At 36.7% G+C, this 15,788-nt stretch overlaps 1 protein-coding gene across 3 annotated transcripts in view; it reads right to left on the bottom strand.

The window, feature by feature from the left end:
* The window catches only part of GABRA3 (gamma-aminobutyric acid type A receptor subunit alpha3), a 449,120-nt gene that overhangs the window by 102,241 nt on the left and 331,091 nt on the right, over positions 1-15,788 (bottom strand). For all 3 annotated transcript variants that reach the window (XM_066357176.1, XM_066357178.1, XM_066357177.1), the window contains exon 6: positions 12,024-12,106. In XM_066357176.1, the coding sequence (XP_066213273.1) occupies positions 12,024-12,106 (83 nt within the window). The remainder of the gene's footprint in view (positions 1-12,023; positions 12,107-15,788) is intronic.

Below are 15,788 nucleotides of genomic sequence, written 5' to 3'. Positions count from 1 at the left end.
CTCTGCAATTGGATGGGAGCAGCTCTACAGTGCAGGAGGGCCTCCACAGGTGCCACAGTCCTCCCATCACAGTCTCTTATAAGTATTGTCCACAAGTGGTGTGTTTGTCTAGCAAGGGAGCTGGTGCCCTCCTCTTGTCACAGTCCCTATTTCAAGAGTTCATTACACTGCTTAATTTTTAGTCTACAATGAAGAGCCCAGCTGTCTGTGCAAATTACCAAAGATGAAGGTTTGTTACAAGCAACTAGTCATACAGCTTTTTGACAATGGACCTTACGTCCTTTCATAGGTGCTCTATCCATTGCCACAAACCCCATCCAAGCCCCTCAGCAGGCTCACAGGGCCTGGCGGCAGTCAAAACTATTCAAGGCTTGTGCCACCTTGACAGTTCTTTTAACTGCTGCAAAAGCACCTATTATCTTCTAAAGCCAACACCTGCTGCACATTAGAAGGGGACCAGTGGATTGCCAGTTTCCCATGGGACATCTGCCCATCCTTGTTAAACAGGTCCCTTGGCTCTTCCCCTATTCAAAGTGGAACAATGGGTCTTGGGTATCATTTTCCATTTTCTCCCTCAACTGTCTTTAATAAGTAATCTTGCAACCATGCAATCCAAATGCCAGCCATTTCTTTGGCAGCTGCTGGGGCCACCTGCTTCCCCCATTTTCTCAGTGGATGGAATCTCTGTTCTGGCTTAAGCTGCTGCCAAAGTTCTAAAAAAGGATTTTATTAGACCTACCATCTAATTTCTCTTTATCTGTCCTGGCCACAATAAAATCTACCCACATCTGTGTTTAGGTAACCTACACAGGCCTGTTTGTCTTGTTAGTTGGGTGTAGGGCTAACATGGGCAGCAGTCCACACCGCCTTATGGTTCTATGCTGACTATTTTTTTATATATACAGAGACAGAGAGAGAGTCAGAGAGAGGGATACATAGGGACAGACAGACAGAAATGAAGAGAAATGAGAAGCATCAATCATTAGGTTTTTGTTACAACACCTTAGTTGTTCATTGATTGCTCTCTCATATGTGACTTGACCATGGGCCTTCAGCAGACCAAGTGACCCTTTGCTCAAGCCAGCGAACTTGGGCTCAAGCTGGTGAGCTTTGCTCAAACCAGATGAATCCGCGCTCAAGCTGGCAACCTTGGGACCTTGAACCTGGGTCCTCCACAACCCAGTCCGATGCTCTATCCACTGTGTCACCACCTGGTCAGGCTCCATGCTGTCTTCACCTTCCCCAAATCTGCCACCATCTGTGAAACAGTGTTGATGGGCTTCCCAACATAGGGGCTCAAGACAGCCACTAGTGACCCAAAAAAAGGGTTGATGGGGTGCTATAGAGAATAAGGTCCCTCATCCTTGGCATAAATACATTTTCTGGCCCATGGGACCTCAAGTTGAAAGCAGAATTCTTTGTACCTAGTTCCCAGAGGACCTGCTGTAGCTCAGTATACAACTGCCACTGACTTACTGCCCCTGGCAAGTTTCTGGCATTCTGCTAGACTGTATAAATGGCAGCCATCACCCATTCTAATAGGTATAGTTTCCAGGATTGTCATGGCAGTTCTAAAGATGCTGCCTCAAGGAGGAGTGTATGGTAATGGTGGTTAATTTCTCCATCTCTCTTCTGGAGAGTACAATACCATCCATCCCTATGTCCTACAACTGCAGCAACCAAGCTGCTAAAGACTCAGGTTTCTGCCTGATTTTCTCCCCTGATACCATCAGGTTTGTGTGGGTATAGGGCCATATCACAGAATGCTCAACTATTTGTGGAAGGGGTAGTACCTGCCCCTAACTTAATTTTTGATACTGGTTTTTACTGTCCGGGTGACCAAGGGCTGGGCTCTGAGTCTGCTAGTAGTGGTTTCAGTCTAAACCTCCTCCTCATTTTTCAGCAACTGCTTCAGCTCTTGTGACTGCTGGCTCTTGGCCTGATACTTCACCTGAAGTTCTAGGACCCATAGCTGTCTTTCTAACAACTGCCAGAGCCAGTATTCAGCTTCTAGGGTAAACTGAAGTTCTCAAATCTGCAATTCCTTCTCCATCAACTGTTATAGCTTCTGCTACTATTGGCACTCAGTCTCAAGCTCACACTGGAGTTCTCAAATTTGGGTGGCTTCTCACACAGAGCTTTCAGTTTCTGCTTACTGGGCTGTAAAAAACACCCAGTCCAGGGTTCCTAACAGGGTAGCCACAAGGAACCACATGCTGGTGAGGGAACAAGCAAAGAAAAACTGCTTTTCATAGTGGAGGGCAAATGACAAGGAAAATTTCACATCACAGTGGCAGCTGAGACAGAGTACCACACCTTGTGGTGGTAGGAGAGCAATATAGAAGAATTGCCATTGAAGGAAAGCACCTATAAGTTTTCATAGAGATACAAACATGGCTTTCTGCCATGTGCACACACACTAATCATGCAAAGTGCTTAAAGCCCTGAAACCAACAAGTACACCTAACCATATCTATTTTTCCCACAGGAAGTATTGCTATTTCTATTTTGGTGAAGATTTTGAGAAGGATAGGTAGCAAATATTCTTTGAATGTTTGGTAGGATTCACTAGCTTAGCCATGTGGTACTGGGCTTTTATTTTGGGGAAGATTTTTAATAGTTGTTTCTATTTCCTCCCTGTGTATGGGTCCATGTAGGTTTTCCACTTCTTCGTGACTCAGTCTAGGAAGATTATATAGACCTAGGAATTTATCCATTTCTTATAGGCTGTTGAATTTGGTGGCATATAATTTTTCATAGTATTCTAGTTTGATCCTTTGTATATCTACAATGTCTGTAGTAATTTCTCTTCCTTCAATTTGGATTTTGTTTATATGAGTCTTTTATCCTTTTTCCTTAGAGAATCTAACCAGGGTTTTGACAATTTTATTGCTCTTTTCAAAGAACCAGCTCTTTGTTGTATTAATTTTTCTATATATTTTTTCTTATTTCATTTAGTGCAGCTCAAATTTTTACTACTGCCTTAATTCTGTTGACTTTGGGTTGCCTTTGTTTTTCTTTTTCTACTTCTTTAAAATGTGACATTAGGTTGTTTATTGAGACTCTCTCTTGCTCTTTGATATAAGCCTATCATAATATAAACTACCTTCTTATTACTGCTTTTGCAGCAACCCAGAAATTTTGATAGGTCGTTTTATCATTTGTTTGCCTATATATACTTTTTGAACTCTGCTTTTTATTACCTCTTAGATCTTGTCATTTTTTTAAGTATGTTGTTCAAATTCCACATTTTTGTGGATTCTTTGCTTTATTTCTGCAGTTGAGTTCTAATATCAAACCCTTTTGGTCAGAAAATATATTTGGTATAATTTCAATGTTCTTGAATTTGTTGAGGTTAGTTTTGTGACCCAACATATGGTCTATACTGGAGAATATTCCATGCACACTGGAAAAGAATGCATAATCGGATGATTTGGGATAAAATGTTCTGTAAATGTGTGTTATTTCCATTTTGTCTAGTATGTCATTTAAGGCTGATTTTTTTAATTGATTTTCTGTTTGGATGATATATCTAAAAATGTCAATGGTGTTTTGAATTCTCCAAGTGTGATTGTATTTTTGTCTGTTTCTATTTTTAGATCAGTTAGTAGAAGTCTTTTATATTTTGGTGCTATCTAATTTGGTGCATATATATTAAAATGTGTTATATTTTCTTAATACAATGTCCCCTTTATTATTTTGAAATGCCCATCTTTGCTATTGTTAACTTTGTTATCTTGAAGTCAGCATTGTCAGATATTAATATGGCTACACCTTCATTTTTTAGGGGTATTATTTGCTCAGAGAATTGTTTTTCAGCCTTTCACTTTGAGTTTACTTTTGTCTTTTCACCTTAGATGTGTCTCTTGAAAGCATTATATGATTGAGTCTTGCTTTTTAATGGAATCTGTTACACTGTGCCTCTTTATTTAAATTTATTTATTCATTTTAGAGAAGAGAGAGAGATAGAGAATCATGGGGGAACAGGAGAAAGCATCAACTATCATATGTGCCTTGACCAGGCAAGCCCAGCATTTTGAACCAGCAACCTCAGCATTCCAGGTCGACACTTAATCCACTGTACTACCTTTGTGCCTCTTTATTGATGAGTTAAATTTATATTTAGTGAGTTAAATTTATATTGATGGGTTTATTTATATTTAGTGTAATTATTGATGCTTGAAGATTTCTTATTGCCATTTTATGTTTTATTTTGGGGGAACACTGTGTCTTGTTTCTTTTTTTTTTGTGTGGTTTTCTCAGTTGTTTATGTTTGGTGGTATTCCATTCTTCTTTCCCTAGTTTCTTTTTTTTAAGTTATGTGTTTCAGTTGTGGCTTTTTTTTATGGGTGGTTACCATTAGGTTACTAAGAGAAAAAAATATTGATATGTACAAGATTCCTTTGTCTTATGATTATTTCTGCACTCCTTCCTTCTTTGCTACTGTATATTTTTATTCTCACCCATTTTATATTATGTTATCACAGATTATCCTTTCTTTTATTGTGACATTGTTGTATCTTTTATTTGTAGTTTTGGTTTGTTTTGTTCTTTGTATATGGTCCAATAACCCCCCTGAATATTTCCTGCAGTGTGGTTTTCTGGTGGTAAATTTCCTCAGCTTTTGTATGTATGCAAAAGTTTTTATTTCTCCTTCATATTTGAAGGATAACTTTGATGGATATGGTATTCTTGGATGATAATTCTTCCCTTTCTCTACTTTGGATATTTGGTTTCACTCTCTTCTGCTTTGTGGAGTTTTTTCTGAGAAGACTGTTGATAACATAATGGGCCTTCCTATACATGTTATGTTCTTTTTTTCTCTAGCTGCCTTGAGAATTATTTTCTTGTCATTGATTTTTGACAATTTTATTATGATGTGTCTTGAAGTAGGTCTGTTTGGGTTGCAGTAACTCGGTGTTCAGTTTGTTTCTTGAATTCAAGGCACTATTTCTTTCCATAGGCTTAGGAAGTTCTCATCAATTATTTATTTGAATAGGCTCTCTATTTCCTTCTCCATCTTTTCCTCTTCTCATAAAACCATTATTTTTATATTTCTCTTTCTAATGGAGTCAGTCAGTTCTTATAGAGCTCTCTCAGTTTCTGAAATTTGTGAGTCTCTCTCTTCTACTCTCTGTAGCATTTCTAGTTGCCTGTCTTTGATGTCACTTACTTACTCCTCTATCTGGCTTGTTTTATTAGCTAAACTTGCTACCTCAATTTTCAATGCATGTATTCAGTTCTTCATCTCTGTTTTCAAAATTTTAATCTCCTTGGTAAAGCACTCATTTTGTTTATTAATTTCTTTTTTGAGCTTACACAAATGCCTATCCAATAATAAAATCATGAACTTTGGCCTTAGAGAAAAATTTATGAATTTGACCTCAAAGACAAAAAAAAGTAAAGGCAAAAATAATAAATGAGACTATATCAAAATAAAAAGCGTCTGCACAGCTAAAGAAACTAACAACAAAACAAACAGGCAGGCGACTAAACAGAAAATAATATTTGCAAAAACAGCTCCAATAATGTATTAATATCCAAAATATATAATAAATTCACAAAATACAGTAACAAACAAGAAAATTCAATTATAAAAATAGGGAGAGCACGTGAACAGACACCTCTCTGAATAAGATATACAAATGGTCACAGATATATGAAAAGATGCTCATCTTCAGTAGTTATTCAAGAAATGCAAATAAAAATACAATGAGATACTACCTCACAATTTTTAGATTGGCTATTATCAACAATACAGGTAATAACATGTGTTGGAGAATCTGTGGAGAAAAAGGAACCCTTATTCACTGCTGGTAGGAATGAAAATTAGTACAACAATTATGGAAAAAAGTATGGTGGTTCCTCAAAATATTAAGAAGAGAACTACCGTATGACTCAGCAATCCCTCTAACGGGGTATCTACCACAAAACCCTAAAGCAGGGGTCCCCAAACTTTTTACACAGGGGGCCAGTTCACTGTCCCTCAGACCGTTGGAGGGCCGCACTATAAAAAAAAACTATGAACAAATCCCTATGCACACTGCACATATCTTATTTTAAAGTAAAAAAACAAAACGGGAACAAATACAATATTTACAATAAAGAACAAGTAAATTTAAATCAACAAACTGACCAGTATTTCAATGGGAACTATGGGCCTGCTTTTGGCTAATGAGATGGTCAATGTGCTCCTCTCACTGACCACCAGTGAAAGAGGTGCCCCTTCCGGAAGTGTGGTGGTGGCCGGATAAATGGCCTCAGGGGGCCGCATGTGGCCCGCGGGCCGTAGTTTGGGGACCCCTGCTCTAAAGCATCAGTACGTAAAGAAACATGCACTCTCATGTTCATCACAGTATTGCTCACAGTGGCCTAGGCATGGAAATAACCAAAGTATCCCTTGATAGAGGATTGGATAGAAATGATGTTGTACATATATACAATGGAATACTACTCAGCCATAAGAAATGCTGACATATTCCATTTTACAGTAGCATTGATGGACCTTAAAAACATTATACTAAGTGAAATAAGTAAATCACAAAAAGCTAAGAATGGTATGATTTTACACATAGGTGGGATATAAAACTGAGACTCCCTAGCGAGCGGAGGACCTGGGTTCGATTCCCGGCCAGGGCACACAGGAGAAGCGCCCATTTGCTTCTTCACCCCTCCGCCGCGCTTTCCTCTCTGTCTCTCTCTTCCCCTCCTGTAGCCAAGGCTCCATTGGAGCAAAGATGGCCCAGGCGCTGGGGATGGCTCTGTGGCCTCTGCCTCAGGTGCTAGAGTGGCTCTGGTCACAACATGGCGACGCCCAAAATGGGCAGAGCATCGCCCCTGGTGGGCGTGCCGGGTGGATCTCAGTCGGGCGCATGCGGGAGTCTGTCTGACTGTCTCTCCCTGTTTCCAGCTTCAGAAAAATGAAAAAAACAAAACAAAAAAAAAAACAAAAAAAAACTGAGACTCATAGATTAGATAAAATGAACTGGTTTACTGGGGGTGGGGCAGTGTGGGGGAGAGGATGGGGAAAGGGAGTAAAGAGAGCCAAATATACGTTGACAAAAAATTATTTGACTTCATAACTGACAGTTCAAATGATATAGAAACATTTACCTGAAACCTATGTACTTTTATTGATCAATGTCACCCTGTTAAATTTAATTTTTAAATATTGCCTATCAGTGTTTTCTTGCATCTCAATGAGTATTTTCAGAACTTCAATTTGATATTATCTATTGTTTAACTCCAAGGTTACTATGTGATTGAGCTACCTTTCTGAAGATTCTATATTTTACTTCTAAATGGAATTTCTGTCTTGTGTACTCATCATATTTGATTTCTCCTTCTTTGATGGTATTTGAGAGTGGTATTGTTAAAAACTCTAACAGAAAACAAATTAAATAATAAAAAATAAAAGTTAAAATTACTGTAGAAAATATAAAACATTTAAGAATGACAACTAAAAAGAAAAAACAACAAAAAATTGCAAAAACCAAGAAATAAACTACAAAAAAAACCCACAAGAAATAAGAATTAAAAATATAAAAATTAAATAAAACTCTAAGGAAAAAAATAAGTTTTGATTTTTTTTTCTTCAATGGGGTGGAACTTTATTACAAGTCTTAGCTGTATAAAATTTCTGTGCTGACTTCCACTGAGGTGTTGCTGTCACAATGATGTAGCCTTGACCATAGTTGCATTGGTGGGTGGGGCATGTTGTGAGGGATTTTCAGTTTTAGCAATGGCTATCTCAGGCCTTTGGGTGCTCCTCCCTATGTATCAATAGATCAGGGGCCAGACATGTGGCACCGCTGTTCTTCAGGGCTGAGAGTGGCTCTAGAAAGTTAGATGTGGGGTTCGTCTCTACTTCTCTCTGTACCAACTGAGGCAATGGAGGTAGAATCTGGGAAGTGGGGGGACCACTCTTTGGTTTCCTTTGACTCTTCACTGAGTGCAGGTTGCCTGAAGACTTCACAAAAACTAGCCATGATCCCTTGTTCTGCCAGCTCTTTGGTTTAATATCTCCCCCTCTGCTCTCAATCTCACTGCTCTTCCTAGCAGAAGGAGATACAGTCACTCTAGGCTTTTCCCCTCTGTGTAGCCCCAGTAGAGAAAACCCAGACAGTCTGAGCTTTCCTCCTCTCCTGAACCCCAGGAGAAAAAACAGTCACTCCAGGCTTCTCTTCTCTCCATAGCCCCACCGGACAAAAACCCATACAGTCCATACCTCTCCCTTGTCCAGATCCCACTATGAGTGCATCTTATCTTTTGACCAATCTTCTTAACCCTTCACACTTTTAGTCCATTCAGTGCATGGATCTTTCAGGCAAGCCTGTGAGCTTGGATGAGTTTGCTTCATTGTGTTACAGCTGCTCAATATGTTGAAATTTCAAGGGGAGAGACCAAAGTTATCTCTCATGTCACTATTCCTCTGACATCATCTACTGTCCTATTTTTTTGAGGTTTTTGACTACTATTTACAGGTTTTTTTACAGGATTTTATAATTATGGATTTGAGTCATTTGTCAGTTTTATGAATGCAAATATTTTCTCCTACTCTGTGGTTTCCTTTTATATGATTGTCGTTTGATAAAGAGAATTCTTAATTTTAATATATTCCACATCATTCTCTTTTATCTTTGTGGTTGGCACTATTCTGTGTTCTGTTTAAGTAATGTCTATAACCTCTAAGATCACATATATATTCTCTCATGTTCTTATCTAAAATCTTTATTTATATCCATATTTATTTTTATATCTACAATCCATCTAGAATTTATTTTGTGTATACTGAGAGTTAAAAGTCAGTCAATCAATTAATCTTGATACCTTTCTAAACTACCCCTTCCTTCTCATGTCTTTCTCTCTCTTTATTTTGGGGTTGTTATGTCCCAGTAGTCTATTTACTTATCTCTGTAACTATTAATACCTAAAGCTTTAAAAGTTTTAAATGGGTCTTGATATCTGATATTGAATTTGATTTCATTATAAATTCTCCAGAGGTACTGTTTTTCTTTAAATTGCCTTAGCTATTGTTGGAACATTTATATTTCTATATAAACTTTAGAATTAGTATTGTTTTCTTTGTAAAATTCCAGTTTGTGTTTACCAACTTCTTAAATCTTTGAATTGATAACTTTCATCAGTTTTTTAAAAGTTGATCTTTAGCTACTTAATTATTGTTTTTGCTCCCTTCTCTTTCTGATTGTCTTATGCAGAATTATGTATGAAATTTTATTTTATTGTCTTTTCTTTTTCTTACTTTTTTCTGTAATTTTTGTCTGTCTACAACTCAGTTTTGCTATTTTCTACTTCACAATTTTTAAGTACTTTAATCTTGTCTTCTATTTGTTAAATCCATTGAATTATTAATTTTGGATATTATAGTTTTCCATAAATAATTTCCAATTTATTCTTTATAAATTCCAACTTTCTGTTAAAATCCCCTTTATCTATTTTATTAATCTTTTCTTCTCTTTAAATTTTTTTTTTATTTCTTGATTTTAGCGAGAGAGAGAAACATTAATCTGTTCCTGTATGTGCCCTGAATGGGGATCAAACCCATAACCTTTGCACTTCAGGATAATGCTCTTACCAACTGCACTATCCAGCCAGGACAACCTTTTTCTCTAACTGAACATATTGACCATAGTTTTTTAAATGTCTCTATCTATAAACTTTGATATCTGGATCACCTATTGGTCTGTTTCTATATTCTGGCTTTTTGTTTTTAAATTTTGATTTTAGGACATATGATTCTGCCCAGTGGTATGTCTAATAATTTTTTAAATTATTATTAAACTGCAGAGTTTTCAGATGATGCTGACTTTTACCAGAGAGGCTTCATTCTTCCCATTACCATACAGATAGTGTGGAAGAATTATACCTAAATCTCATAAGAAACTGAGCTGATTTATAATTTTGGCTATACTTTTGCTATTACCTTATAATTAAAACATAGCTTCTCTAGGGTATTAAACTGATAGCCTGATGCATCTTTTTATAGCATTAAGAAACTGCAGAAAAGCAAGCTGTACTTAAGGTTTTTATATTAGATTTTAGTTTTGTGATTTTGGCAAATTCAAAATTAAACAATAGTGTTTAGAGGGGTTTCAGCCAAGAGTTTGAGGCCATATATAGGTAGATCTCTACTTTTATCACTTTAGCTCTGTGTAAACATCAAAACTATTGCCTTTCGCCCATCATTCAGGAGCAGCTTTGTGCCTGGGACCAAACTTGCAATTTCAACCTGAAATCCATGGCCAAAATTGGCAAGTGTCATTGCACCACCAGGTATCAAAAAGCTTCAAGTCATATTCATCTATAAGAGGTTCTACCCTGATTTCAGAATTTTAGTATTTCCAATTTTTGTTTTTTCTAATTACTCATGAGAGGAACACTGGTTATCCGCAAATAACTCTGTCCTACCCAGAGTGAATATAATACTCATCTAATTTGATAGCATAGCTGTTAAAACAAAAATCTACAAGTCATCCTTGAGTTTTCTCCTTTTCAAATATTTCACATCTAATTCATTGCAGGATCTTTTTGGATCATTCTTCACAATATATCTAGAATCAAGTTGTTTCTCATAATTTTTTCCACTATTATTCTGATCTGAGCTATTTTCAGCTGTCATCTGAAATATTTATAACCTCTTAACTGGATTTTCTGATTCTATTATTCTCATACTTATATTTTTATTAAAGTATCCATAATTATTTTTAAACATAAGCCAGATAATATAATTATTTTGTTCAAAATATTCCAATCACTCCCAATTTTTCCTCAGAATAAAATTCAAAGCACTTTAATGACTTACTAGATTCTGGATGACCTGGCCTCCTCTTTTATCTTATCCTCTCTTAAGTCTTTCTCTCTTACTCACTCTGCCCAGCCAAATTAGCCATTTTGATACTCTTAGTAAAATTAGACACTTTCATGATCAGGGTCTTGCACTTGGTTATTATCTCCAGCTGGAGCAAAATTGTCTCAGATATCTGTGATATTAGTACTTTACTTCCTTAATATTTCTGTTCAAGTATCACTTTTTCAAAGAGGCCTATGCTGATCATCTTATTTTAAATTTCAATGTCAACACCTATCCTCCACCTAGATGTAACTTATCCACCTTATTCTGTAGTACTTTCATGAATTTCCATGGTGCTATTCACTTTACAATATAGTTTATACTTTACTTTGTTATTCATTGTTTATCTTTCACACTAACTCTTTGGCAGGGTTTTTTGTTCTATTTATGGATGCACTCCAAGCACTAGAATAGAGCCTGACACAGAAATCTGTGAATATTTGACAATGAATGAAAAAATACATCACATATAATTATCTGGGTCTTTTCAAACGCACTGACTACTCTAAAATACAGATCTATATCTAATTTAGACATGATCAACACAGACATTGATATATTGCTCTGATGACTCATATAAAACTTACTGTGAAATTCTCAGAGTAAGAAACTCATTCAAATTCTGTTTAATTTTGATGTTTTTAATTCATTTAGAAATCGGCTATGCATCTATTCATTTCCACATTAGATGTACACTACCAGCAAAGGCAATGCTCTCTAAAAATTAGAAAATCTCCAGAATGTCTTTCTGTAAACCATTAACTGGAGAGAAAGGTATATAAGTATATGAGGATGCAGGTAGAATAGGTATTTTAAAAATATAATAACATTGATTTTGAGGGATCTTGTCCTTAGGAAGCTGATACTATACTCTATATCAATGCTGTCTTCTGGGCAATTTAAGAAACACATGCTAATATTTAAATCTAATGACAGAAAAATTGGTCATATTGGTGAAATTAGGTTTGCTGTCTAGAAAAAACATTTAAGAAAGACTAAGTCTCCTTCTTCTGTTCAGTTAGTACTCAACACCCCATTTTTATACAATCCTGGATTACATATCTCAGCCTTGACACTATTGGGGGACAGAATGAGAAATATTCTGTTTCTTTTGGAAAAAGCTCAGGCAAACAGAAAGTAAGAAAATACATACAGCTTCCAAACTTCAGGGGGCAGGCATGCACATCCATGGGAAAATCTTCCAAATGCATGGGACACTCAGCATGAATTGTTAACCTAAAAGTAAGAAGAAAAGAAAATGAAATCAAGCTAAAAATGAATGGTGTTAAACAAAAAGCTGATTTTCTATTTATCAGAATAGAATGCCCCTAAGAATAATGGGACTTTGTTCGTTTAGGTTCACTGAGATCCAAGTCCTTATGACACAAAAGATGAATTAAACAAACTAGATAGTATTTCAAAGAAGTATTAAGTATGGATATTTTTGATCCATTTCATCTGAATATTACCTTATAACTTTTAGAAAAATTACTGGTGGAAAGGTAAACTGACACAGCTAGTATAAAAAAAAAGTGGTTCCTCAAAAAATTAAGAATAGAATTACCATATGACCTAGCAATCCCTTTACTAGGTATCTACTAAAAAATTTAAAACATTGTTACATAAAGACACATGGCCTGACCAGGCAGTGGCACAGTGGATAGAGCATTGGACTGGGACATGGAAGACCCAGGTTTGAGACCTGAGGTCGCCAGCATGAGCTTAGGCTCATCTGGTTTGAGCAAGGCTCACCAGCTTGGGACCAAGGTCGCTGGCTTGAGGAGGGGGTTATGTGGTCTGCTGTAGCCCCTCAGTCGAGGCACATGTGGGAAAGTAATCAATGGTCAGCTGGAGTGCCACAACAAAGAATTGATGCTTCTCATCTCTCTCCCTTCCTGTCTGTCTGTCCCTATCTATCCCTCTCTCTGACTCTCTCTCTCTTTATCTCTATTGAAAAAAAAAAAAGAGACACACATGAACTCTCATGTTCATTGCAGTATGATTCATAGTGGCCAAAACATGAGAACAACCAAAATGTCCCTTGACAGAGGGTAGGATAAAAAAGATGTGGCACTTATATACAATGTAATACCACTCAGCCATAAGAAATGATAACATATTGCCATTTACGACAACATGGATAGACCTTGAGAACAATATACAGAGTGAAATAAGTACATCAGAAAGCTAAGAACTATGTTATTTCACACATAGGTAAGGTAAAAAACTAAGACTGATGGACATAGATAAGTTAAATGATTACTCAGAGGACGGGATGAGGGAGGGGAGTAAAGAGGGGCAAATATACAGTGATAGAAAATAATTTGACTTTGGGTATGTACTCTTATTGATCAATGTTACCCCATTAAATTTAATTTCTAAATTAAAATATAGCTTATCTGCCCTATCCAAGCTCCCATAGCTACTATCCACATCCAAGGAAGCTTAGAAACAGCAGGTCCTGACTCATTTACTGCAGATACCAGTTTAATAATTTCTGAAATAATTATTCTCAGTAAGCTATCATGTAAGTTATCCAATTTAAAGATTGCACTGGAAAGGAGAATATCAGAATATTTTTATCCTGATGACGACCAGGCACAAAAGATGGCTCTGTTGCTCACAGATACTACAAAAGCTTTGCTAAGGAAGCTACACACACACACACACACACACACACACACACACACACACACACACACACACACACAGCAATTGGCCAGAAAAAAACAAAGGTAAAGGAAGACATCAAAAACCTCAGAGATCAAACCTGAAGAGCTCATGCTTTCTTAACAGAGAAAACATATAGGAGAGACTATGCATGGATTCCTCAATGGAAATCTAGATGCAATATGATTAATCATGTCCCATATGCATTCCCTTTTATCAGTCTGTCTAATAATCTATTCCAAGGTTTCTTTTCTGATTTCTTTCAAAATTTTTGATTCTTAACTTTCCTTAGGGGATCCACAGAGCAAAAATTCAGAATTATTTGGAACCTATCTTTGATAAGCTATTTCTGGCCAATCTGTATAGATCCTGCTTATATTATAAATCACTGTCATTTTCTTGGAGTTATAAGTTGACAACTAGTAAGCATCTCCAATCCTGGCTAATTTTTAAACTGGATGAATATGTAACACCTCACAGGTGATCAGAACAGCAACACTAGATATTGTTCAAAATATGCTGACTTAAGCAAACATTCTCAGGTATCTATTAGCAAGAACACTAACTAGGCTGATAAGCAGAACCAAAGTGTGTGCCTTTCATTAAATATTTACCTATCTTTTATTTCAAGTTTCCTATCTAAACAATGAAGTTTGGAACTAGATAGCAAGTATATTTGCAGCTCTATCTCTTTAGATTTTTACAAAATTCCTCATGTTTCCTGAACAAAACCTTTATTCTCCAGTTAGCCTACCTTATCTCACCAATCCACTATTATTAAAGCATAAAAGGGGGTTTATGACTAAAAGTGTTTATTATTAAAAAATGTATTTTACTGAGAAAGTTGCTCCTTGTGTTGTAAACTTAAAAAATTTTGTGAGTTTACTAAAAAAAATAGAATGTTTTCTTTCCATTTATATTAGTATTTTTCAGATAGTACCTCTCATGAGTAATTCCAAAAGAAAATTACATCTACCCAGCGGTCTTGGGCACATGGAAAATAAGCCAAGGCAAAGAGGTTACTAAAGTAAAATGCAAAAGGTATTTATTTCTGATTAGTAACAGAACTGATTTATAAAACTTTCCTATTTTACTTTGCATCCACTTCTTGCCCATTTACTCTAAGCAGAGCAGAGAGGAGAAAGCAGAGTTTGATGAGAGCAGGATACTTCACAAGCTAAATTATGCTGTGCTTTTTCATTGGTTTTAAACATATCCTAAAGCTCTCTGACCTCTTGTGTCATATTGTCTTTCTTTCTTCCCTTTCCTCCACCTTTCCAAAATTTTAAGGGCTTCTTCAAGCTTTCTCTACAGCAGAAAGCACCCTGACTGTACTCAGGATATTATACTCATCACAACAATCTATGGTATAAACATCCTTTCTGAAAATTTCCCTGCTCTCTTTTTAAATAATAATAATTATCATTTTGTGCAATAACTACAATTAATACAGCCCACTTTGGAAAAATGTTTTGAAATTAAATTTACTGGGGTGACATTGATCAATAAGACACATAGGTTTCAGGTTAATATGTCTATAGCATTTTAAAAATTGATTGCATTGTGTGTCCATCACCCAAAATCAAATTATTTTTCTTTCTTTTTTTTTTTTTTTTTTTTTGTATTTTTCTGAAGCTGGAAACGAGGAGAGACAGTCAGACAGACTCCTGCATGCGCCCGACCGGGATCCACCCGGCTCGCCCACCAGGGGCGACGCTCTGCCCACCAGGGGGCAATGCTCTGCCCCTCCGGGGCGTCGTTCTGCCGCGACCAGAGCCACTCCAGCGCCTGGGGCAGAGGCCAAGGAGCCATCCCCAGCGCCCGGGCCATCTTTGCTCCAATGGAGCCTTGGCTGCAGGAGGGGAAGAGAGAGACAGAGAGGAAGGAGGGGGGGTGGAGAAGCAAATGGGCGCTTCTCCTATGTGCCCTGGCCGGGAATCGAACCCGGGTCCCCCGCACGCCAGGCCGACGCTCTACCGCTGAGCCAACCGGCCAGGGCCGAAATCAAATTATTTTTCATCACCATATATTTGTTTCTCTTTACACTGCTCCCCTCTGACTCCCTCTTCCTGGTAAACACATAAATTTTATCAATGTCCATGAGTCTCAGATTTATATCTCACCTATCTGTGAAATTATACAGTTCTTAGCTTTTTCTGATTTACTTATTTCATTCAATATAATATTCTTTTTTTTTTTTTTCTTTTTTTTTTTTTTTTTTTAAATAAATTTTTATTAATGGTAATGG

The sequence above is a fragment of the Saccopteryx leptura genome, chromosome X (assembly GCF_036850995.1).
Source record: "Saccopteryx leptura isolate mSacLep1 chromosome X, mSacLep1_pri_phased_curated, whole genome shotgun sequence".
NCBI classification, from domain to species: Eukaryota; Metazoa; Chordata; class Mammalia; order Chiroptera; family Emballonuridae; genus Saccopteryx; species Saccopteryx leptura.
The sequence above is the reverse complement of the archived record's forward strand: the minus strand, read 5'-3'. Positions and strand labels throughout refer to the sequence as shown.